Source organism: Mustela lutreola, chromosome 7 (genome assembly GCF_030435805.1).
Source record: "Mustela lutreola isolate mMusLut2 chromosome 7, mMusLut2.pri, whole genome shotgun sequence".
NCBI lineage: Eukaryota > Metazoa > Chordata > Mammalia > Carnivora > Mustelidae > Mustela > Mustela lutreola.
The window spans coordinates 54,028,781-54,054,618 of record NC_081296.1 but is presented as its reverse complement, the minus strand read 5'-3'; the positions used below and the strand labels follow the sequence as shown (position 1 = coordinate 54,054,618).

The 25,838-nt window shown below is 41.0% G+C and overlaps 1 protein-coding gene across 2 annotated transcripts in view; it reads left to right on the top strand.

The window, feature by feature from the left end:
- AAGAB (alpha and gamma adaptin binding protein) overlaps nt 1–25,705 on the top strand; it is a 49,318-nt gene extending 23,613 nt beyond the window's left edge. Inside the window, exons 6-10 of one of the 2 annotated variants that reach the window (XM_059180901.1) lie at nt 17,505–17,587; nt 18,473–18,569; nt 22,634–22,738; nt 23,206–23,255; nt 23,924–25,705. In XM_059180901.1, coding sequence (XP_059036884.1) covers nt 17,505–17,587; nt 18,473–18,569; nt 22,634–22,738; nt 23,206–23,255; nt 23,924–24,001 — 413 coding nt within the window. In that variant the 3' untranslated portion in view covers nt 24,002–25,705. Of the gene's footprint in view, nt 1–17,504; nt 17,588–18,472; nt 18,570–22,633; nt 22,739–22,984; nt 23,127–23,205; nt 23,256–23,923 lie in introns of those variants that run through there. The other variant, XM_059180902.1, reaches the window with a different exon arrangement.
- The last annotated feature ends 133 nt before the right edge of the window (nt 25,706–25,838 follow it).

Sequence of the window (25,838 nt, the reverse complement as noted above, 5' to 3'; positions counted from 1 at the left end):
TATGCTGATTTTGCAATTCACAAAAAGCCAAAATACTACCAGTAGCTTAATTCCATGTTAAAGAGGATCCTGAACTGTGTGGTATGGAGTAGACTTAACTACCTTCTCTCTAGGAGGAGCCCTGGATGTAGAAATACAGCCCGGGTCTTAGGCAGTGTCAAGGACATCCTTGTATAGCCCCACATCTTAGATTAGAGACTGAGCACTGTGTGTGTATGGGTTGGGTCATGTTATTCCTCCAGAGTGACCTACTTCCTGTGCTCTTTGCAGGACTTTGCTTTGCTGGTGGTCTGGGGACCCAGGGAACTGCTCCTTCCTCCCACCAGGCTTTTCATGAATGTCTGCCAGCAGGTGCTCACAGTGGTTAAATTTGGTTTTGGGTGATCTCCTCCTCTAGATCTTTCTCTCTTACACCCCCACTCCTTTCTCTTTTCTCTTTTTCTTCTTTTGTCTTTCTCTTGCTTTAAAAAATTGGTGGCTAAATATATGTAGCATAAAATGTCCTATGTTAACCATTTTATACGTATGATTCAGAGGCAGTAAGTACGTTCACATTGTTCTGCAGCCATGACTACTGTAGGGTTTTTAAACCAGAAAACTGTTTAAATCAGTAAGTTGGTTGACAAAGATATTAGAGGTATTCTTTTTTCTTCTTCTTCTTTTTTTTTTTTTTTAAACTGGAAGTTCATCCAGTTATTTTAATGAAGGAATAAATGTTTACACAAGATCTTAGAGTGTAGTATACCTAATTCAGTCCAAGGCTACCATAACAAACTCTGACCCAAGCCCTTGAAGATAGGGGCCGGTAAAGAAAATTTCTTATTCGTGAACACAGATGCCATGATTTTAATATTCTTAAGAGAATACGTGGCCTTACACTTTATTATGTTGTAGTGGAATTTCTCCTTTACTGCTGTTTCTCTAAAGAATCAAGAGACAGTTTCTAGTCCTAACACTGTCACTGAGCTCTGTGACCTTGGATCTCATTTTGCCTGGGATTCATTTGTAATCTGGAAAATGGAGTTGAGCGTAATCCTTTGCTCCCCTCTGTGGCTACCCATTACAGTCACCTGGAACACCTTTACCTGTGCCTCACCCGGAGTGTTTCTTTCAGAAAGGTGGGTGGAAGGGGGGTGCCGCAACTATAGTTTACTGTAAGTGTCTTAGGAATTCAGATCAGCAGCGTGGCTGAAACTACGGACATAAATGATCGTCATCTAGTTCTAACTTGTAAGAGTCTGTGCCTAATCCATGGGAGTAAATCAGGCATTCCAAAAGTGGCATTAGCCCTGATGGACTTGCTTTCTCCGATTCCTAAATTGTGGGGTGTTTGCAAGTCACCCCTCTCACTTACGAAGCTGGCTAAAGACAGGACTGCCCAGTGTAGAGTCACCAAGTGGCAAAGACAAAAAATGTGGGCCATGCCTTTTATCTGTCCTCGGTGCCTTTTTCTAGTAGGAGCTAGTATTACGGCAAAGTTACCAGTGTTTGAATTACGAAATCCACCTGCAGATCTGAAAGAAATAATACAGCCTTTTTATTTTATTTTATTTTATTTTATTTATTTATTTTTTTTTAAGATTTATTTATTTATTTATTTGACAGAGAGAGAGATCACAGCAGGCAGAGAGGCAGGCAGAGAGAGGGGAAGGGAAGGAAGCAGGCCCCTGCTGAGCAGAGAGCCCGATGCGGGACTCGATCCCAGGACCCTGAGATCATGACCTGAGCCGAAGGCAGCGGCTTAACCCACTGACCTACCCAGGTGCCCTAATACAGCCTTTTTAAAGTAGCTCATTGTCTCGAAGCATAATTGAGACCCTAGGTGTACCTGGGCCATTTGAGTTTTTTTCTGTCAACCTCCACTCTCTCTCTGGTCCACAATTTAAATCCAGTTTCAAGTGTTCATTCATGCATTAAAAAAAATATATTTATTGAGTACTTATGTGCCAGACATTGTTCTGCATGCTTGGAATACATCAGTGAAGAAAATGAACAAAAATTTCTGTCCTTGTGGTTTTCATTCTGGTGGGAGGCAGTAGTCAACAGACAACACAATTAATAAATTACACAGTGTGTTAAGAAGATGTTAAGTGATACAGGAAAAAAAATAATAAAGCAGGGTTGGGATGTCGAGATTGCCAGATAGACTACAGTATTAAATCGGGTGGTCAGGGTTGGTCTCCTTGAGAGCTTGAGATGTGAGGAAGGAGATGAGGTGCTTTGCCATGTGGATGTCTGGGAGAAGAGCAGAGCAGGCGTTGGGAATAGCTACAACAAAGGCCTTAAGGGAAAAGCGTGCCCTACAAATGAAACTGCAAACTGACCTCTGACGTGTTTGAAGCACATTTAGGAACACACAGTGGCTGAGGGGAGAAGGTCAGATAAAGCAGAGGACCAGATTATTTAAGGCTTTGTAGGGCATCAGAGTAACTTTCACATTTACTTAAAGTCAGCTGGGAGCTGTAGCGGGTCATTGAGTAGAAGAGTGACATGATCTGACTTTAGGTCTAAAAGGACCCCTCTGGCTGCTGGGTGGAGAATAGGTGATAGAGGTGAGGAGGAGCCAAGAAGACCTCTTAGGAGGCCATTGCAGCCCTCCAGGAGAGAGACAGTGGTGACCTGGATGAGAGTTGTAGCAATGGAAAAATGTAAGTACAGGTCAAATTCTGGATATATTTTGAGGTGGAGCTTGCATGATTTCTTGATGGTTTGGGTATGAGATATGAGAGAGAGCAGTTAAGGTCTCTAGGATCTGGACCTGAGCAGTTTGAAGGATAGGTTGCCATCAATCGCAGTGAAGAAACTGCAGATGAAACAGACTTTGAGAGGCAAAGTAATCTATGAGTAATTCCGCTTTGGACCTGTTAAGTTTGAGGTGGCTACTAGACTTCCAAGGGGAGATGGCAAGTAGCCAGTTGGATAGACGTATGGAGTTTCAGAAGAGAGGCAAATGCGTGGCATTTAAAACCATGAGCCTGGATGAGATCACCAAGGGAGTAAGTGTAGTAGATAAAGTGGACCAAGGACTCAGCCCAGGGACATTCCAACATCAGGAGAAGAGAAGGAACCAGCAAAGGAGACTGACAAACAATGACCAGCAGGGTAGGAAAACCAAGACAGTAGAGTCCTAGGATCAAGCAGAGTGTTCTTCAGATGGAGGGAACAGTCAGCTACGCCAGATGCTGCTGGTAGGTCAAGTAAGATGAGAACTGCGAACTGACCTCTGGATTTAACAATGTGGGCTGTCACTAGTGACACCAATAGCTATAACCTCTCCATAATCGCAATTTCATGCGTCCCAATCTCTGAACAAAACCGAATTTTCCAGCATACTTCCTCCCTACAGTGCTTCAATCCAACTATTTTACAACTCCACTGCAACTTCAAAACTATCACCTTTGCACTGACCCTCTCCTCACTGATTTTCTCTTTCTCTTTCCTACCGTGTTGTAGCTATTGGTAATGATAAAGTCTCAGGGCATGACTGGGAATACATGGCTGAAGTGGGGGAGAGGACAACATCGGTAAAAGACATTTAGTGAACTGAGAGTTAAATTGTTGGAAGGGTCATCTCTGTGGCTATTGAACTTGCTAGGAATTCCTCAGTATTGGAGAAAATGACAGTGAACCAGTAATTAAAATTATGAAGAAATGAGGGGAAAATGGAGAGGAGGGGGTCTGTTGGATGGTGGTAGTGAAGTTCTTGGACACTTGCCATAGTCTTTGTGAAAATATCAGGAGGCTTTTATATCTGGGGAGATTTTAGGAGTACCTTAATTCATCATTTCTCAGCTGAGACCCACTGAGGGTAGGGGAGTGCATTTCAAATGCTAGAGCCTCCCCTTCAAGGTACTTGCCTGGCTCCCAGTGACAGTTACTTTAGTAAGCCTGTTTTCCCTGTTGGTGGATAGGATGACAAATCTCTCAACTACATTGGGTTCAACACTGTTAGACACTTTTGAGCTAGTCTCTTCTCTCCAGTTTAGGAATGGCTTTGATAGCGTCCTTGCCAGATGACCATCCATCCTTTTTAGTTAAATGCTTCAAATAACAGGTACTTCAGTACTTTGTGAAATAGTCTTAGATGCAATTCATTGCATAGAGAAATCAAAGAACTGTTTTTATAATTACTAGCAGATAGAGAATCTTTTTATGCTAGTAGTGTTGGGGGGAAGACACTTGCTTTACTTTGTCATAGAACTGAGAATAAATGGTGACAGTTTTCTCTTTGGATGATGATATATTTTCCCTGCCTCTCACTGTTACTAGCTTTCCTTTTGATCCCTCGTCTTCCTAGTCTTCCTAGGAGATGAAGAAGGTTCCAACAACGGTTGGGAAAAAACTTAGCTCGGGGCTACTGAAGGAATCAAGGGAATGAGAAGAATGGAGATTGTCTAAAGTAGTAAGTTTGGAAAAACCAAAGGTGAGAAGGGATTTAACTGGAATCTGTAGTATAGGATATGTATAGGGTAGATACAGACTGGATTTCCCAAATCCCAGACCATTATAACTTTGATTTCAAATAAAATGAAAACATTATTGAACATGGAAGGAGATAGTTTATGGAGTGCATTACACTAAGCGGTTATCCAAGCAGAAAATGGATATGTTCCAAAAGGGGCTGCAATGAGTTCTCATGAATGGCTGTTGTACCTCATTCAAGTGGGGAAGGTACTTTGCCTGAACTTTTAAGGCTTATATCTTGGAGAGTAATCATGTTTTTCTTCCCACTGTTTTTCTATTTTCCTATCAAGTCTTATACTGGCTGGACTGACTCATGTTCTTGAATTTGGTAGAATTTAATAAAGGGCATTGTTTTATTTAGTATGATAGTGTACATGGCTTAGCCAAGTAAAGGCACTTATGATGTAGAATCTCCATGCATGCTTCTGGTGGGATATCTTCCTTTTACAGATGGGGAAGGGGTGGCGTCAGGAAGGGTCATTGACTTGGCCATACTCACACAGTTCGTCAGTAGCTAAGGTAGGACCAGACGGCAGATCCTCTGACCAGGATTGTTGTGTGTTTTTCCATTATAGTGTGTCAATTTACATTATTGGCTGGTTAGAGAAATGAACACAGAGTGGTTAGGTAATTTATCCAGGCTGCACATAGGAAATTATTGGTAGAGTCAGATGAGTTCATTCCCTACAGAGCCTCCTCAGCCTAGGTGTTCTGGCATGAGTAGGATTTTAATAAGACAGACTGGAAGTAGTGATCATATCTGAGATTTGGACTTTTTTGCTTACTGCATTTAAAATAAATCCTTTCAAAAAGTAAATCCTTTTAATTTAATTTAATTTTAGAGTTTTTATTTATTTTAAATTTTATATGCTTTTATTGAAATATATTTGACACACAATGTTATTAGTTTTAGGTGTACAACACAGTGATTCAACAAGTCCATACTTTATGCTGTGCTCACCACAGGTGTGGTCCTGTCACCATGTCGCTATTATAGTACCACTGATTGTATTCTCTATGCTGTGCCGAAACTCCCCAAGATTATTCATTCTGTAACAAGAAGACTGTACCTTCCACTTCTCTTCACCCATTTTCCCCAACCCTTACACCCCCACGACCATCAGTTTGTTCTCTACCTATGAGTCTGTTTTCGCTTTTTGTTTGGTTTGTTTTGTTTTTTGGATTCCACATATAAGTGAAATCATATGGTATTTGTCTTTTTCTTTCTGACTTGTTTCATTGAGCATAATATCTTCTAGGTCCATTCATGTTGTCACAAATGATAAGATCGTATTCCTTTTTATGACCGAGAAGTATTCCATTATGTGTATACATGCTACGTCTTTATTCCTTCATCTGTTGATGGACACTTGGGTTGCTTCCGCATCTTGGCTGTTGTAGATAATGCTGCAGTAGACATAGGGGTGCGTGTACCTTTTATATCCTTTGGGTAAGTACCCAGTAATGGAATAACTGGATCATATAATATTTTTATTTTTAATTTTTTGAGGAACCTCCATACTGTTTTCCACAGTGGCTGCACCAATTACAAGAAAATAGAAAATAGATTTCTATTGTTTCTTGAGGTAGGCCCATCACTATAAATTTCTCTAAGGGAAATTTTGCTTGGAGGGATGCTTCCGCTGCATCCCAGAGATTTTGGACCATTGTGTTTCCATTTTCATTTGTCTCCATGCCTTCTTTTCATTTCCTCTGATTTCTTCATTGACCCTTTGGTTGTTCAGTAGCATGTTTTTTAGCCACCATGTTTGTGTTTTTTTTCCAGTGTTTTTTTTTTTTTTTTCTTGTAATTTCCAGTTTCATATCATTGTGGTCAGAAAAGATGCATGATAGGATCTCAATCTTAAATTTATAGAGACTTGTTTTATGGCCTAACATATGATCTGTCCTAGAGAATGTTCCATGCATACTTGAAAAGAATGTGTATTCTGTCATTTTTGGATGCTTTGTACATATCTGTTAAATCCATCTGGTCTAATGCGTCTATGCGTCTTTCAGAGACACCATTTCTTTCTTGATTTTCTGTCTCAATAATCTACCCATTGATGTAACTGGGGTGCCAAAGTCCCCCCATTATTGTAGTATTGTTCGTTTCTCCCTTTATGTCTGTTAATATTTGCTCTGTGTATTTAAGTGCCCCAATGTTGATGCATAGATATTTACAATTGTAATATTCTCATGTTGGATTTAAAATAATTCCCTTTTAAGAGGCTGTCTGAAATGATGTTGACACTACCTCTATTCCATTGTCCTGCACTTAATCCAAACCATAGATGAAGCTCTTTATTTAATGTAATAAATACTTACATGTTACTTGTGAGTGAAAGAAAGTTTATTTTAAATTATTTAGCATCTCAAGAGAGTATTCTCTTCAATTTGTATTAAAACTCTTATGTAGGGGCACCAGGGTGGCTCAGTGGGTTAAAGCCTCTTCCTTCGCCTCAGGTCATGATCTCAGGATCCTGGGATCAAGCCCCACGTTGTTTTTTGTTACTTAATTTCATATTGTAAAACAGGTAAAATTATACTACTAAAATTATAGGCAAATTATTATCCTAGAAAGAGATTTGAAATTTTTCCTAATTTGAAAATCTTCCTAATATAAGATGTAACTTTTGGGTTATCTTAGAGTAACCTAGTTTTATATTCTTGGTTCTACCAGTGTCTTACTACATAAACTAAGGTATGCATTCTTAATTGGGCATTGTTGTTGCCCACAAAGGGGTGGAAATTGATTCCTGGGGAGGGGAGGCAAAAGAATTACTCATTTTATGTATAAAGCACAGATATATATATCTATATATATATCTATATATATATATAGATATATATAAAAGCATATATACAGTCAGTATATCTGTGTTATTATTTCAGTGGGGAAGGTGTATCATAATTAGGAAAAAAAATGTCTAAAAAGGCCTTGAGTGGAGTGCATCTTTGTCCCTAGTTCTCGGCACAGAACTCCTAAGGTATCAACTAATATTTGGGTTTTGTCCTGGCTCCTAAAATAGCTCCAGAGCTATGAAGATGAAGGGAGCATCCTTTGGTATTCAATAACAAGCCCCTTTCAACCACACCTGAGTTTATGTTAATGAAGTGAGCTTTGGAAAGCCCCTGAAGATGAGGGCTGGTTTTAAGGGAACCAGCCTTGTGATGAGAGGGTTAGACCTTTAACCTCGCCCCCTGACTCCTGGGGCTGGAGGTTGAATTAGGCACCAAGAGCCTGTGATTTTAATCAGCTGTGCCTGTGTAATGGAACCTCCCTAAAAACTCTGAGCAACCTTCCAGGTTGGTGAATACCCTAAGGCTCTGGGAAGATAACACACCATAATGCATTACCCCATACCTCTCTTCATCCAGCTGTTCCTGACTTATGTTTTTATATTGAAAATTGGTAATTTAGTAAACTGTGTTCTGGAATCCTGTGAACCATTCTAGCAAATTACTGAACTTGAGGAAGGGGTTGTGGAAATTCCCAGTTCGTAGCCAGTTGGAGTACAGGTGTCAACCTGAGACTTGCAGTTGGTGTCTAAAGTTGGTGGAGAAGGAGGGCAGCCTTGTGGCATTGAGCCCTTAACCTGAGGGGTCTGTGCTAACTCTAGGCAGTTAGTGTCAGAATTATAAATTGTAGGACACCCATCCAGTTGGCATCCTGTGAGAACTGGAGAGTTGTGTAGTTTGGAAAAACCCACACATCAGAAGTGTTGGTTATGAGTAGAGAAGGAAACAGAAATTTTTCCCTTAGGGGCCATGATGAAAATGTTTGAGAAACAGTGAGGTGAAGGATATATTATAAACTCTTCCTTAGAGGAAATCCCCAGATACCACTGTATTCATTGTAAAGGTCAAACTTCTAGGGAGGTTAGGGTTTCCAATATTTGCATTAAAGGTGTAACTTCCAGTGGTCCAGGAAATGAAGTGGTTAGGACTGCCTTTATAATTGGGCCGTGTTTTTTTTTAGATTTCTCTATCAACTTGCTCACTGTGTAACCTTTCCTGTAATGTCTTGCCTCACATTTCCTCGACCTGAAAGCCTGGCTGTGGCCCAAGAAAGGGGATGTGGATAAAATCTCAGCTGCCTACTCGAGTTACCCTCAGCCCCTGTCAGAGGGGGCTCATGGCTGTAGGGGTCTACCATATGGGTCATCTTTGTTTCTAATTTTGATAATATCCCTTTATGATCATCAGGAACAGAGAACCTGAGGGTCAGTACTTTACGCCAGATGTGACAGATTTTAAAAGTTGACCCCTCCTCACCTGGTGGTTCAGTCCATTAAGCATCTGACTTGGTTTCAGCTCTGGCCATGATTTCAGGGTTGTGAGATCAAGCCCCATGTTGAGTTCCATGCTCAGCATGGAGTCTGCTTGAAATTCTCTCCCCCCGCCCCCCGCTCTTCCTGTCTCTTTCTCTCAAGTAAAATAAGTAAATAAAATCTTCAAAAAAAAAATGTTGACCCCCTCCCAACCTTTTTCTGGTCTCCAATGAGAGTGCCTTCTCTTTCCATTTGTCTGGTACATTAAAGGCCTCATTGCACTGTACTTTGTTATCACTGGAAGGGCTGGGTATCATACTCAGTGCTGTGCCTGGAACTTGGGAGGCACTTGTTAAATAAGACTTGGTTTTAAGGGCAGGGAAAAGAAGCTAGGTAGTAAAAGACTGATGAGTTGTTTGTTTTTCAGATGAAGTTGTCACTTATTGTTTCACATAAGAAGGTAGCATTATACACAGTATCCTTGTTTCAAGTTTCAGTTAGTGTTACCTCGTAGTGTTACCCTGAGGTCCCCATCCCTGGCTTTGTCATCTGAGCATTGGTGAGGGCCCTGGGGCGGGGGAGTAGACTGTACTTGTGGCTCTTGGGTGTTCAGTGGCCTTTTTATAACAAATACCACCATTGAGTGAAGGGCGAGGAAGGGATATTTTAGGATCTTCTGCTATTATTAATCAGTGAAGGAGGGATTACACTGCACAAATACTACAGTTGTGACTTTGATCCCCCAGGGGTAAACAATAATTGTAGAGATTGGATTTCAAAAGCCCTGAGAATTTATTTTCAGTGTATCTATTATAGTTTAATCTCTAGTGATGCAGGTGGGTAATCATTAAGTGGAATTTAATCATGGAAACACCGATTTTTTCATTTAATGGTTTTCGATGTTCCCTTTATAAATGTAAAGAATTATTCATCTATTAATGCAGGTCCTCCTGAATTTACTTGTAACAAGATACCAAAGTAGAAGTCCCGGATTCCAGTTTAAGGACGAATTGGGACTGATATACAGAGCAGTGGCGAGAAATAAGTACCAAAACACAAGGTTTATGTGGCTGCCTGATACCTAGTCTACTCTCCTGATAAAGTAGATGGCTAATGCCTTTAGTATAATTTTTTTTTAAGAGAGGGCAAAAATGATTAAATATTTAGTCATTAAATTTAGTGTTACAGAAAATAAAACAACATCAAACTAAGAGGAAGAATGGTTAATGAAGAGGGTTTTAGTGGGGTTTGTCTCTGCCTTGGTCATCTTGAGAAAATGGTGTCACAGCTCTGGATTCCAGTTTCCTCATCTCTGGTTAGGGTAGAAGTCTACCAACATCACATTCTGTGGAACTGCACTCCTTGGGTCAGACTGAGTTGCTCCTCTTGTTTATTCCATGCCTAACATTGTGGAACTTCTGAAGAAATGATTTGAACAATCTCCTATACTTGTCTATCAGTGTTGTGGTCAAAAATAAAATAAATAGATTTCTATTCGTGTGTGTGTGTGTGGGTGGGTGGGTGTGTTGAAGGCATGATTTGATAGAAGAGATTGTATTGTAAAGAGAACAAGGGGAAGAAGGAATTGTGAACAATTAGAGAAGATGGAAAGGAATAAATGAGTCCAGTGATTAGACTTTGTTTTTTTAAAATATCACCCCCCAAATTGTCCATAAGCAAATACAAAGTGGGAGATCTGTTCGGGTGTTTTCCCCCTGGAGGCAGGACTTCCTTGTGCAGCCACCTTGCAAAACATTTTTGGTGGTTTTCCTTTGGAATTCTTTTTAGAGCTGTTTACGAACCACATAAGAAAAGTCATCTTTTTCTTTATGGTAACATCTTGTTTCCTTACTCTTATTATTCCTCACACTTAGTTCTGAATGAAAAAAAAAATGGTCAAAATCAAAAAGACTTGATTCTAAACATTCCTTTGAGGATTTTTTAAGAGTGTGCTTCTTACTCTGGAGATAGGACTACAATGGAGCCATTAATGAAATTAGTATAATGCTTTCCTTTAGAACTTTGGGAAAGACAGAACTCATTCTGCTGTTCAGTTCAGTTTATTAAGAATTTGTATACAAATTTAAAAAATCAAAAAATATTTGTGTATATGCATGCAAAGAAAAAAAGATCAGGAGGACATATGTCAAAGGATCGATTGGCATGTTTCATGGTTTTGTTTTCTTCTTTACACTTTTCTCTATTTTCCAAAATATCCACAATGAACATTTTTTTTTACAATCAGGAAAAAGGGGAAAAGCATAGTCTGGTGACTTTGTGGACATGCTCGTTCTGTCTTCAAGCATGGTCAGAAACCATTCTTAACTTTGAGCCGGTGTCATAGGCGGAGCACAGATTCACTTTTGTGGACTCAAAACCAGGGTTACCTCCAGCTACAGTACATCAAAGTTTTGTCTTTTGAAGCACTGATTTCTTAAAAGAGAATAATTCTTTTTGATTTCAGAAATGTTCCTTTCAGTATGACAAGCAGAAGCGGAATATGTTAAAAATGTGTAGGCTTGTTTCCCAAATACTAGTGAAATCATTTCTGATGCAGTACACGCTTAAAATAAGTTTTTATGCAAATTGTATGGTGTGATTTAAAAATACCATTCAAAAAATAGGCACAGCTTCTCTGTGTAAGTTGAACTGTCCTCGTTGTGGTAGAAGTTTGGTCATGTGTATCACATTGTAGACAAAATATTTTGTGGGGAGAGAAAAGGGATGTAAAGAAAACTTAAAATATGGGAACACTTGAACTTCTTAAGATGATGCCAAATAATTGCTGCTTTAAAGAAATAAAAACTGAATATGAAGACAAAAAATATTTAATGGGTTATCTAAGACATGGTACGGGTGTGGCCCTGGAGGTTCTTACTACTGTAGCTGTGTGTATACATTTGAAGTAAACACTTCTCTATTCAGCTAATGCTTGCAGCCTCTGTCTGAGTCATTTCAAGCTGTCAGCAGATTTTGCAGCATCTTTCGTATATTTAGCACTATGCTAAAATTTCCCTTTTGGCTCAGGTTTTCAGTTCTCCAAGCATCTCATGCAATGTTCACACAATTGCTGTGTGAAGTACATTTTATGTCTTGTATAATAATACTGTGCTTTTAAATTTATAAGATATCCAAACAGTGTTATATATATGAAATTTTCTGGAAATTTCTTATTTAAAAATAAATATATAAACAGGAGCTCCTCCTCAAGGGACTTCACGTCTTTATTCTAGTGCTATAACTTTGTTTCTGACACTTCTGGAAGAATTCTGTGCTACTGACTGGCACCAGTAGATTTTTTTTTTTTTCATGATACCATACTTTTTAAAGTCTAGTATTCTGCAGGTGCCAGTTTAGTAGTCTGAAACTGAATCAGATGTTTTTAAGACCAGAGTTTAATACACCTAGCTGTGCCTTTCAGAATAACTTATTTTATACCACTTAACTTTCCTGTTCTGGAGCTCTGAACATCCAGAAGAATCAGTTCAGTAGGTAGATTAATTTATTCCTTCCTAGTCTAGTATTTTGTGCCATCAATAAAACCAGAGATGCTAAAGCCAATTTCAACAGCTACCTGCTAAAGGAATAAATTCTTCTTAATAGGGATGAAATTTCCATGCCCTGGGTCCTGGGGAGAAGAGTCTGGGAAACAAGAAAAGCTTTATGTCGTCTTTTCCTATGAGAATAGTTTTACAGTGGGCGCTCATAGTTAGAATTTTGCTAAATATGTTTTAAACTAGGCAAGATTTGAAAGTTTCTTTAAAACCATAGATGTATAAAATATCACCCACGGTTTTTGGAGCCACATGAATGTGCAAGCAATCTGCTTTGGGTGAGCAAAAATGAATTGTTTTTCTAATCATGAAAATTGACATGTTTCTAACCTCTTTAAAATATAAGCAGTAGAACATAGTAGACTGTCAGTTTGACTATGTTTCTCCATTGTTTATAAGAAAATTCTGAGCAAAAGTGCTTCCAGCTTACTATGATTAGCTTGAAACCTGATTATAAACTTGTAGTCATCAGTGAACTTTAAAAGGACTAGGAAATTTAAGATTCTTGGTTTTTTTATTTAGTAAATAAACTTTTTAAAAGTTCAGCTGATTCAAAGTTACTGTTAGTGGGGTGAAAGAGTGTCTTTTCATTAAATCACAGACTTCTAGAGCAGAAGGGACCGGAACAACCATGAATACCCTCTTATTTTATAGAGCAGAAAATTGAGATGCAGAAAGATTGATGAATTTGCCCACTTAGTCACACTGGTAGGCAGAATCAGGAGTGAAATCCAGGTTTTCTGACCTGTAACCCAGTTCTCTTCCCACTATTCAGACTTTTTCATCATCTTACTCATTATTAGAAGTGTATTGATTAAATACACGTAGTATATAATCATTACATTAAAAAAGGTCCCTTTGAGTAGGTAAACACATGAACGTGGAAGCAAAGTCCATAGGCACACAAAGGTTTGTGGCCTGCCATGCTGAGTCTAGCTCTCCTAACTCCTACCCATCCCAGATCTCTTCTTGGAAGCAGCCACTATAAAAAAGAAGGGATTTTAAATAGACCATTTTGATCTAATTTTCTAAACTGACACAATATTACATTATTCTTCCCAGACTGCAACTTGGCCTGCCAAGTTTAGGTAATGCCTGATGGAGGAAAAACATAAGGTGCAGAATTGGAATATGGAGAGATTTATGAATTGGATTTGAAAATTACCCCAAGCCCAATGCTTTTCCAGTAATAGAAGTGAGGGCTCTCTTACAGCAGGACTCTGTGACTCAGATAATGCCCTTCATACAGAGAGCCTCGAGTATAAGAGCTTTCATGATGTGGAAAATCCCTGTTGGAGTATTGAACTGGGTATAACAGCTTTAAAATTAGCACACTGGCCAAAAAGAAAGAATTATGCTGATGTTTAAATAAATATTCTGAGCCTCTGTACAGCCAGCCATGAGTATGAGACACCATGTGGACCTACTTCTCTTGGCCTCTGAGCCTCCGCTACCTACCTTGATGACACCTTAGGGCTTGGTTCTTGGATGGGTGCACCCAAGCATTTGGTCTGGAACATTCCTGGCAGAGTGAGCAAGTTGTATGAGGAGGTGAAAGGGGCCCCAGGGGTACCGGGGCACCATTGACCCTGCTGCTACTGTTGGAGTGTGGCATGAGAAAAGCAGGGGTTTGCATGCACAGCTGCCCATGTGCTAAAAGGTCAGGCTGGAGAAAGCTGCCAGCCTCTGCGCAGCAAGACAAATCTTGAAGGAGGACGGAGACCGCAAGTGTTTCTCTTTTTTCACTACCTCTATGTGATTGTGTGACAAGAGGTTTTACCTGAGAGGGGAGAGGACACCGGAAATTATAGGTGGTTTAAAGAGCTGAGAATGGGTTCAGGGAAGAGAGGGAGAGAGGAAAGACAAGGGGAGGGAAGTTGTCTTTTCTGAGAGACGTTCTTTGACTCATATACCGTTAGACTCTTGGAGAGTGAGTTTCACATTCTCCTCTAAGGCAGTGATTTTTTTCCCCCCCCAAACCTCCCTGATCCTAAGATTCTTTGGGAATATTTGCTAAAAGTTCAACTTCCAGGGCACCTGGCTGGCTCAGTCAGAAGAGCATGCCTCGCAACTAATAACATCTTTAGTGAAGTTAGAAGTGGTTTTTTAAAATTTTTTTATTTAAATTCAATTCAGTTAACATATAGTCTGTTACTGGTTTCAGAGGTAGAGTTCAGTAATTCATCAGTTGCGTACATCACCTGGTGCTCATTCCATCACATGCCCTCCTTAAGATCCATCATCCAGTTACCCCATCCCTCCATGCCCCACCCCAGAACCCTCAGTTTCCTGTAGTTAAGAGTCTCTTGTGGTTTGCCTCCCTCTCTGTTTTCATCCTATTTTCTTTCCCTTCCTCTATGTTCATCTGTTTTGTTTCCTAAATTCCACTTGAGTTTAATCATATGGCATTTGTCGTTCTCTAACTGACTCATTTCACTTAGCATGATATCCTCCCGTTTTATCCACGTTGTTGCAAATGGCAGATTTCATTCTTTTTGATGGCTAAGTAGTATTTCATGTGTGTGTGTGTGTGTGTGAGAGAGAGAGAGAGAGAGAGACAGAGATATCCATTCATCTGTTGATGGACATCTGGGCTCTCCATATTTTGGTGACTGTGGAGGTTGCTGCTATAAATATTGAGGTGCACGTGCCCCTTCAAATCACTGTGTTTGGGATAGATACCTAGTAGTGCAGACACATTTGGATAAATACCTAGTAGTGCAATTGCTGAGTTGTAGGGTAGCTCTATTTTTTACCTTTTTGAGGAACCTTCATACTGTTTTCCCGGGTGACTATACCCATCAACACTTTCTCCACATCCTCACCAACATCTGTTGTTTCCTAACTTGTTAATTTCAGCCATTCTGACCAGTGTGAGGTGGTATCTTATGGTGGTTTTGATTTGTATTTCCCTGGTGCAGAGTTGAGCACTTTTTTCATGTTTCTGTTGGCCATTTGCATGTCTTTGGAGAAATGTTTGTTCCTGTTGTCTGCCCATTTCTTGATTGGGAATTGAGTTTAAGTTCTTTTTTTTTTTTTTTAAAGATTTTTTAATTTATTTATTTGACAGACAGATCACAAGTAGGCAGAGAGGCAGGCAAAGAGAGAGAGAGGAGGAAGCAGGCTCTCCACAGAGTAGAGAGCCTGATGTGGGGCTCGATCCCAGGACCCTGGGATCATGACCTGAGCCGAAGGCAGAGGCTTTAATCCACTGAGCCACCAGGTGCCCCGGGTTTAAGTTCTTAATAGATTTTGAATTCTAGCCCTTTATCTGATAAGACATTTGCAAATATCTTCTCCCATTCTGTCCATTGTCTTTTACTTTTGTTGACTGTTTCCTTTGCTGTGCAAAAGCTTTTTATCCTGATGAAGTCCTAATAGTTGCTAATTTTTGCTTTTGTTTCCCTTGCCTTTGGAGACGTGTCTAACAAGAAGTTGCTGTGGCTGACTGGAAGAGGCTGCTGCCTGTGTTCTCCTCAAAGATTTTGTTGGATTCTTGACTCACATTTAGGTCTTTCATCCACTTTGAGTCTATTTTTGTGTGTGGTATAAGGAAATGGTCCAGTTTCATTCTTCTGTATGTGGCTGTCCAATTTTTCCACCACCATTTGTTGAAGAGACTTTTTTCCCATTGGACATTGTTTCCTGCTTTGTTGAAGATTAATTGATCGTAGAGTTGAGGGTCCATTTCTGGGTTCTCTGTTCTGTTCCATTGACCTGTGTCTCTTTTTGTGGCAGTTCCATACTGTCTTGATGATCACAGTTCTGTAATACAGCTTGAAGTCTGGAATTGTGATATCTCCAGCTTTGGTTTTCTTTTTTAGTGTTACTTTGGCTATTTGGGTCTTTTCTGGTTTCATACAAATTTTAGGATTGTTTGTTCCAGCTCTGTGAAAAATGCTGACAGTTTTTTGATAGGGATTGCATTGAATGTGTAGACTGCTCTAGGTAGCGTAGAAATTTTAACAATATTAGTTCTTCCAACCCATGAGAATGGAGTATTTTTCCATTTCTTTGTCTTCCTCAATTTCTTTCATAAGCGTTCTATAGTTTTCTGAGTATATTTCCTTTACCTCTTTGGTTAGGTTTATTCCTAGGTATCTTTTGGGTTTTGGTACAATTATAAATGGGATCAATTCCTTGATTTCTCTTTCATCTGCATCTTTGTTAGTGGATAGAAATGCAGCTGACTTCTGTGCATTGATTTTGTATCCTGTGACTTTGCTGAATTCCTGTATCAGTTCTAGCAGTTTTTTTGTGGAGTCTTTCAGGTTATCTACGTAGAGTATCATGTCATCTTGAAGAGTGAAAGTTTGACTTCTTTGCTGATTTGGATGCCTTTTATTTCTTTTTGTTTGACGAGCATGCCTCTCTTGATCTTGGGGTTGACACTCGATCTCAGGTTTGTGAGTGTAGAGATTACTAAAAATAAAAAATCAACTTGAAAACAAAAAATAAAATGAAAGTTCAGCTTCCTTGGCATCTGCCCCAGAGATTCTGGCAGCATGTTCCTTTTCCCCTGATAATAATGCCTTTGTGTTGATTTTTTAAAAATGTTTCTGGACATTTAAAATATTGTTTAAAACACCAGAATATTGGTTCATAGTGACTGTTGAAACATAAGTGCTGTTTGGGGCGCCTGGGTGACTCAGCTGGTTAAGCATCTGCCTTCGGCTCAGGTCATGATCCCAGTGTCCTGTGATCAAGCCCCCATGTTGGGGCTCGCAACTGCTTGCTCAGTTGTGAGTCTGCTTCTCCTTTTCCCTCTGTCTTCCCCTCCCCTTTGGCTCATGTTCTTGCTCTCTCTCTCAAATAAATAAAGTTTAAAAAAAAAAACATGGGTGCTCTTAACCTTTGCAAAAGAACCAGCAAGTGGTCTTGTTTGTTGTAATGGCCCTGCCATTATATTAGACCCAGATCCCTATCTGTGAGTTTTAAGTTATTCAGATTTGAAAGAGTATGGTAATTGTTGGTGACTATTTTTTTTAAGAAATTTTTATTCACAAAAATTTGTATTTTCATATAATAATTATAAAGAAAATGCAAACATGAGTAAGACCTATACATTCCTGATGTCATCCAACAGTAACAGTTTCTGTAGTTAAAACTTTTATAATGAGGCAGTAGCCACTGTTTGTTTCTTCATCACGGTCATTTTAACATTTTAAAATGTAAATAACAAATTTCAGTGATTGTATTGTTTTCTTTTCAGATAGGAACCAAGGCTTTAGTCTTCTTAGCTCATTGGCTGGAGCAAACCATAGCATTGGGTCAGCAGATATGTGTGCCTCAGAGGTAAAGATTCTTCCTGGATCCTTTCAGAGTTTGGTTTTTTCTCATTGTTGTTTTTTCTCATTGTTTCAAGTCTCTATACCATTGTCATTTTTTCCTTTCCATTTAAGAGGCAGCAGACAATAGTAGACCAAGGGTAAAAAGAGAACCTAAAACAGTCCTCTTGCGCCTGGTACCTGTTGAGAGAAGGCTGGTTCGGCATTAAAGCAATAAGCCCTCTCAAGATGTTTACAGTTTGGGCTGTTCCATGGGGTTTTGGTTTTGGTTTTGCTAGAGGCTTTAAGAAAACGTGCTAGGATTTCCTTGAGACATAAAGTTGCCTCCCGATCTTTATAAAATAGAATTGATGGTTCTTTGTCAGTAATCCTATGTCCGAAGCCCTGTACCAATCTGAGGCAGGGTCCCTGCCTTCAGTGGGCTTCATCGTCTGACTTTGACCCTGTGGCCTCAAGGATTTGGGTTCGAGTGTACCTTGGTCAGCATGCTGGAATCAAGAGCAAACTGCACAGCAGACTGCCATATTGTCTCCCCAGGCATCTTTTTCATCAGTCTTGAGCACTTTGTGATATGCTTATGTCCATTTTCACATTTTGAATAAAACATGGCTCTTAAAGCAAACAAAAGGCGTGTTTTAGTAGCCAATAGCAAAATCATAATACTTTCTGGTTTTTCCTGAAGGGAAAATATTCCTGAGTTAGTGAATTTTTAGCCTCTTATTTATTTTTTTAATGTGACATTGCTTCTTCTTCCATCTCTCATTGTCTCTAGCTTCTGTTACTGCTTCTCTAAAGCCAACCAGGGAGGGGAAGTGTCTCTTAAAGTCTCTCTGGCTTTAGTTCTGAAATAGCCTACTATTAAATTAGTGCTTGTGTGTATTTTCCTCAACAGCAGCCCCATTTGCCAGCAGCAGCGAGGACTGAATCTCTCTTGGATCATCGGGGCGGTGCATCTAACACAACAGACACTCAGGCTGATAGTGTCGTGGGTAAGTTCCTCCTTTGGCTGCCAGGAGACTGCTCTGTGGAACTTGGAAGAGGTATGGGGCATAAATCATCTGGGGGGAAATTAACTTGAAACATGAACAAGGGAAGAAAATTGATAGTGTACCCCAAGTGAATGTGAGCCTTGTGGACAGCTATCAGAAAAGGAGGGAGAATAACCACAGAAGCAGTCCGTGGGTACCATTTTCTCTGATTCTTGTAGCAGGATCTTGATTCAGATCATCTTAACGGAGACAGACAGAACCAGGTGGTGAAACAGCTTTATATCTCCATATTCCAGTTTTTTTTTTTCATAGTATTTAACAGTTGGCAGAATTGATGGTAACAAGAATAATACAACTTTATAAGCCCTTTCACATCCTTTGAAAGTTCTTTTAGATCTACTTTCTCATGTTTGGTAATGAAGTTTGGCAGAGAAGTTATTTTATGGAGACGGAGCTGAGGCCCAGAGCAGTTTAAGAACTTGTCCAAGGGCATCTAACAGAAAGGTCCCAGAACTGAGACTAGAATCCATTCTGACGTCCCAAAGCCAAGAAATGTAGTTGACGGTAACTGTAAATGTCCTTTTTTTGGGGAAACTACTAACATCTCTGCTTTCTTTTTATGCCACAGAGGGCCCAACATGCAGGATTTGCAAAACTCTATTTCTGATTAGAAGAGTGTCCATGTAGAAAACTTAAGTGTTTGGTAATAGACGCATATTAAGAAGGAAAAATTACGTATAATCTCTTTTCTCTTTAGTATGTTTAACCTTGTCTTCTCACTTGGGTCCCTCCTACTGGCTTTAGACCCACTAAAGTCTCTGCCATGAAAGCAAACCAGTAACCACACTAACCTAAATAACTTGGGGAAATAGCATTCTGACCGGATACCAGGAGGCCCCAAACAGAAACAGTGGAACAGAAATAACGAACTCTGTTTAATACATTTGAATGTCATAGGGGTATGGTTTAGAAATGCTGAAATTATGTATATTTTGTATATATCAGGGTTGAAAAAAAATCAGAAAATCTAGAGAATGAGAGCAAGGTTTCTCACTGTTTGAGAAAGAAGCCACATCTAAGGAAAGGAAAAAGCTGGGTTGAACCCTTGGTTCTAGGCTGGAACTCAAGGTATTAGCATGATGACATACTTAACAGTTAGAGCAATAGAGCAATAAACAGAGATATGCATGTGCATGTTAGTGTGTGTGTGTGTGTGTGTGTGTGTGTGTGTGTGTGTGTTTCCTACCTATTTCCACTGAGAGGGCCTGGAAGCACTCACACTCCCAATAGCTATTGACACCCTTAGCATTCAGATCTTGCTTTTTAAATACCTTTTGCCAATAAAAGGATCCAGGGGCCCTTGGAGAAGTGATTGATTCTAGGTCCGGGGCAGGAAGAATGCAGGATGCTGAACCTAGAGCCATCTCCTGGGGCCAGAAAGTAAGGAACTACTGACAGAAGGGGTGGGAGCGTGTTGAAAGGGCACCAGGCCAACCTTGGAGAGAGCTTCCAGTGGCCCATGCTGGAGCAGTGTGACCAGCGAGATCGAATTTAGTATTGGGCTGCAACCCATAGAGCAAAATAAATATCTGTAAATCCAAACTAATATAAGAAATAACTGGGCAAGAAAGGGCGGCTCTTCTTGCAGAAGAATTCTAATTAATACACATGGAAGGAATGAGGGAAAGAAAAATCCTTATCAGCCACGATCAGGATCCACCAATGGATGTGAGAGTTAGTAGATGAAAGTTTGCGAAGAAACGTGACATCTACATCTTCTAAAGTAGCTCTCCCGAGATACTTACTTAATACAAAATGGAAGATAGTAACTTTGCCCTGGAGAAACCCGGCAGGTAGCCTTTCAGTGGTGTTGAAGCTCACCAGCAGTAAGGCGTGCTGACATCCTGTGCCCCCTGCTAGGGGCACCAGAAGGACTCATCATGCCTGTGGTCTCCATGCCAAGGTGTGTGACCTCAGTCTCCTAGGAAAACATCCAACAAACCCATACTGAGGGACTGTCTACAAAATCACTGACGAGTTCTCTTCAGAAGTGTCAAAGCCATGACAGACGAGGAAAGACTATAAGGAGTGGTCACACATTGAAGAAGACTACAGAGATATCGTAGCCGAATTCTCTGTAAGCTTCTGAAACAGGATGCTAGGGAGAAAAGTGACGAAGGTGGAATGAAGTCTGTAGTTTGGTTAATAGCACTGTACCATTATTAACTTCTCAACTTGTGTCATACTTCGGCTAGGAGATGAAGGTGGAACCCTACTGTTTTTGCAACTTTTTTGTAATACTAAAATTGTTTCAAAATTTTAAAAGAAGGTAAAAACCAAGCCAAACAGGGGTAAATCCCTTGTCAATCCCACATCTTCCTCCTCTCTTTATTGGAGGGAGAACTTTCCATCCCTCACCTCCCATTACTCTTTAGCTCACTCCCACCTAGTTTTTGTCCCATTTTGCTACTAAAACAGTTCACCAGCGACCTCCAGACCACTAAAGGTAATAGGTATTTCCCAGTCCTTGTCTTGACCTCTTGGCAGCTTTCAAAATTACAGATCAGTCCTTTTTTGAAACATTTTCTCTTGCTCACCCGACACTTCTGACTTCTCTGGTTATTCTTTTCCTTTCTCTGTTAGATGACCCTCCTTCATCCGGCCTCTCAAGATTGCCATTCCTCGGTGCTCCATCTAAACTCCTCTGCCAAACCCATATTTAAGCATGGAGTGATTCTGTGCACGTCCAGCTACCATGTATGCATAGATAAATCACAGATTCTTAACCTCCAGCCCTGTGCATCTGCTGCCTCCATGAAACTTCCCCTGAACCAAAGGAAATTTATAAGCTAAAGTGCATTCTTAACACTAGATTATCTGTATGGCGTTGTAGTTGATGTGGAGAATTAGAAGCTGTCCTTGTCTTCAAGCAGCTTGTACCTTAAAACTGTAGAGATGAGCCTTGCAGTATAATGCTCACGGTTGTGGACTTGGAGTCCTGGACAAATGGCTTCAAATCATAGCTCTGCCACTAATGGTGAGATGACCTTGAGTGAGTTATTTAGCCTCTCTATAGGCCCTAGTTTCCCTTTCTATAAAATAAAATTTTTCCTCATGGATCTGTCACAGAAATGAAATGGAATCATGGGGCCCCTGGGTGGCTCAATTGATGAAGCCTCCAACTCTTGACTTCGGCTCAGGTCATGATCTTGGGGTCGTGGGATTGAGCCCTCCACCCTAGTTGAGCTCTACACTCCGCGAGGAGTCTGCTTGAGGATTCTATCTCCCTCTCCCCCATCCCTGTCCCCCAGCTCACACGCACTCTCTCCCTCTCTAAAAAGTATGGGATGAATTCTAGGGAAGGAGACCTGTGAACTGGGCTGGCTAGGAAAGACTTCCTAGAGGTGTTTGGCATAGAGTGGAGAGTGAGTAAGAATGCTGATTAAAAATAAATTGTGTAAAGAGATAACAGGCTGTGATAGAAATAGTGAAGGATTTGTAGTAAGGAAATAGGTAGGCATTGGCTTTCCTGCCGAGTAGCTGTAATTTTAGATGAGTTCATTTTTAAAGCCAGCTTCTTCATGTGTAAATCACAGGCATCGATTACTGCCCTAACCACCTTATATAGTGGCTGTCCGTAATGGGAAAATATTTGTCGTACAGGAAAATATGGTATAAATTCCAGACATCTGTTGTTGATCGATACCCCTCAGTAGAGAGGGTGGCCTTTAGAGTTGGAAACACCTAAGTGTGAATCCGCTGCGTTCACACCAGCTGTGACCTTGAGCAAGTCACTTCAACTCACAGCTCTACATTTCTTATCTCTAAGATGAAACCAAGTTCTTTGCCTCAGTATAATGTAAGGATAAAATAAGCTTACTCTTCATTTGTGGGGGCGCACTAGCAGCCAAGCAGGGGGAGCACCACACACAGGAAAGCGGGGACACATGGAGTACTCATTCAGTGATGGCTCCCATCAAAGCTAAGATCGATTCTGTATGACTGTGTATTTAGCACACGCAGAAGTCATTTCGGGCAAATAATGTGACAAATCCTTTTTTCAGATCCCATGTTAGATCTGGATATTCAAGAATTAGCCAGTCTTACTACTGGTGGAGGAGATTTGGAGAATTTTGAAAGACTGTTTTCAAAGTTAAAGGAAATGAAAGGTAATTGGCTCCATCATGTCTAACATGTTCCTCTCCTGGTGCTCCTCTATTTTATATGGTAGGATTTTGTTTTGTAACCACTGATTGGATTCCATGCTCTGGTGTCAGCTGTCTGGAGACACCTGGTGCCTGGGGGACTGTGCCATCCTCTGTTGGTAGAAATTCCCCCGGGAAAAGTTTTCCTCTTTCTTCACTCTCTTTCCTCTTACTCTCCCTTCTTTTCTTGCCTCTCTCGGTTTCTTTCAGTGTGTCTCATTAACCTGGAATCAGTAAGATCCCTGCCAGTTTACTCACATCATCCCCTTGTGGAAAATCGGGAAGACTTAAACTCCCTAACAGCTGTAATGACTGCGCCATAAGCATTTGTCTTTGAAACCCATCTCTCATCTTCTAGCGTTAGAACATCCGTACACTCCAGACTCTCCTGTGCTATTAAGCGAATTTCTTAAGATCTGTTTTCCCCCTAGACAAGGCTGCGACGCTTCCTCACGAGCAAAGAAAGTTGCATGCAGAAAAGGTGAGACGACCAGTCACATATTTATTGAGTATCTATGAGAACGTCTGGTGCTGTTAGAATTAAGTATCCCACTCATTGACTTCTAGATGTCTCAGTGTGAACTTTCAGTTGGATGGTAGCTTGAAACTCATTGAATGTTTACACAGTAGTAATATATTTGCTGTAGTCAAACCAAGATTTTTCAAATGTTGAGTGACATAGAACTTTCATTGAGACTCAGGATGTTTGCCTTCCTAACTGTTGGGCTGGAAAACCCTTAGTCGTTTTGTTTTGTTCTGTTTTGTTATTACCAACGCAACACATGTTCTTGGCAGGAAATGTATGTGGTTTACGGTATTTCATTGTATGATTGTGCCCTCATTTATTTATCCATTTCCCTTTTGGACATTTAGGTCATGTGCGTTTTTTTGTTTCTATAAGTAGAGAAGCTGTGCATAATCTTAACACACCATCACCTTTGTATGTCACTCTGATTTTGTCCTTAGTGTAAATTTCTAGAAGTGGAAGTCCCGGGTCAGGGTCTCCAAGGGTTTGGCTACCCAGGGCTGGAGGGCTGGAGGGCAGGGTATAGAGCGTTAGGCCTTGATCAGTTCAGCGTATTGACTGACTCATGAACCAAGCTGCAGGGTAGCTCTTGCCTAAAATGTGCTGCATGCTTCTCTCCACAGGTGGCCAAAGCCTTCTGGATGGCAATTGGGGGAGACAGAGACGAAATCGAAGGCCTTTCCTCTGATGAAGAACACTAAATCGCCCGCACTAGGGTTTGACTGCCTCAGACTCTTCCCTGCTGCACCCAGTTCTGTTTGGCCAGACTTCCCAGCATCCTGTTGGCCTCCTGACTCAGTTTTAGGGCTGTCTTACTTTTAGTTTTTAGTAGGGGTAGTGGGGCTTTTCTCCCTCAGTACAGTGGAAGGGAGCAAGGAAGGTAATGCCAGCAAGGAGTGACAGTTTTCCTAGTACAGAGGCCTGGGTGGTTTGCCCCAGCTGCAGGAGGAGGCCACCATGCCATTCCCGGCCCACCTTTTGCAGAGTGTCCTCTGCAGTCACACTCTGTCACTGTGGATCAGGAGCTGGTGCCGCCTTTCCTCAAGCTTCTGGATTTTCTGCCTGCAGGGAGCTTGCCCACCCTGAGCTTTGGTGCTTTTGATGGTAGGGAAGGAAGCAGTAGACTTGATTTGTGCCACGCGGTAGGTGGGCCCAGAGTCAGTGGCTCTTAGCTCAGTCTCGCGCGAAAAAAAGTCTCTGGCCGTTTCCTGTGAAAGAGTGTCTCAGCTCACACCAGAAACTACTGAGAAACAAGGGTGAATTTTTAGACAATGTTAGAGGAGGCCAAGGTGTCCTCTGGTAGGGATAAACAAACCCATCTACCAGGTTGCTCTTATGAGGAGGCGGGGTTTGTGTTTAAGAGAAAGAAACTTCAGGAATTCCCTGTTCTGGGCCACTGAAGCAGTCTGTGACCTTATCTGGAGGCTTTTGCATTAGTCCTACCAGGAGGAAACTCGTCTTCCTGAGAGCTCATGAGATATCAGAGCTGTGCTGTCACACTTTATACCCTCAAAACAAGGCAACTTTCCCCTCTTTGTCTCTGAGAACTCAACAGATCACTGCCAGCACGGTCACACTACAGGGTGGGTGAGCCGGAGAAGGAGGGAAAGGATGTGAGAGGTTAGGTGGTGAAGCTCTGAGGGCCAGTGTGACGTGCAGGGCTCGGAGTGGGGGCTCAGCTTCGGGGGAGCCGATCCCCACAGGGAATGTTTCCTAAAGAAGTGTGGGAAATATAGCAAATAAAAATCCCTATTTCTGTGTTTGTAGACACTTGGGAATGTATGCCATTGACATTCACTGTGGTAGCCATTGCCAGGGTTCTAGCCTGGTGCATGGTGCCCCAGCTGCCTGGTTGGTGCTGGCGAACGGGCTGACAGCCACTCCTGGCTTAGCGTGGACTGTGAAATCCTTAGGTCACCAGCAGAAACAAGCTTCAGACCCCTCTGTGCCCCACTAATCTCTGCAGAAGGAATGGTGGGAGGAGTGGAATGCTCCAGGTCCTGGGCCAGGGCAGCCTTGACCAAGGAGGAGAAGGTTTCAGTGATTGGAGCATTCAGGAAGAGCCATCATTGCAGGCAACATTGGCAGTTATCTTGCTTGGTGACCCTTTCTCCCCGCTTTCCTTTTTCTTTTTTTCCCTCCTCTTTTAACTATTCTGAAGGTCTTTGAGACAATAGCTGATCACCATTCCATCATCTTTGAGGTGGCTGTATTAGCTGTTAAGAATGCAAGGGAAGTTGGCTCTGGGGTTGTGAAATGAAAGGCAGAATATTCTTAAAACATGAAGTGTTTCAGAAAATATATCAGGTCACATGGTTAGGGAACACAGACTAGAAAAAGCTGTGAATGTGATTTTCTGGATTAAACAAAGCCAGGTGATTAAAATATGATTTATTTATAAAGTCTGCTAATGTGTGTTATGATTGTTGTTTTAGCACGGCCTGTGTTGGGGAAGGCTTCCTTCACACTGGGCGTAGGTAGTGAATAACTGGAGAGTTGGTCAAACTCATGATTTTGGAGTCTCCCACATACATGTGT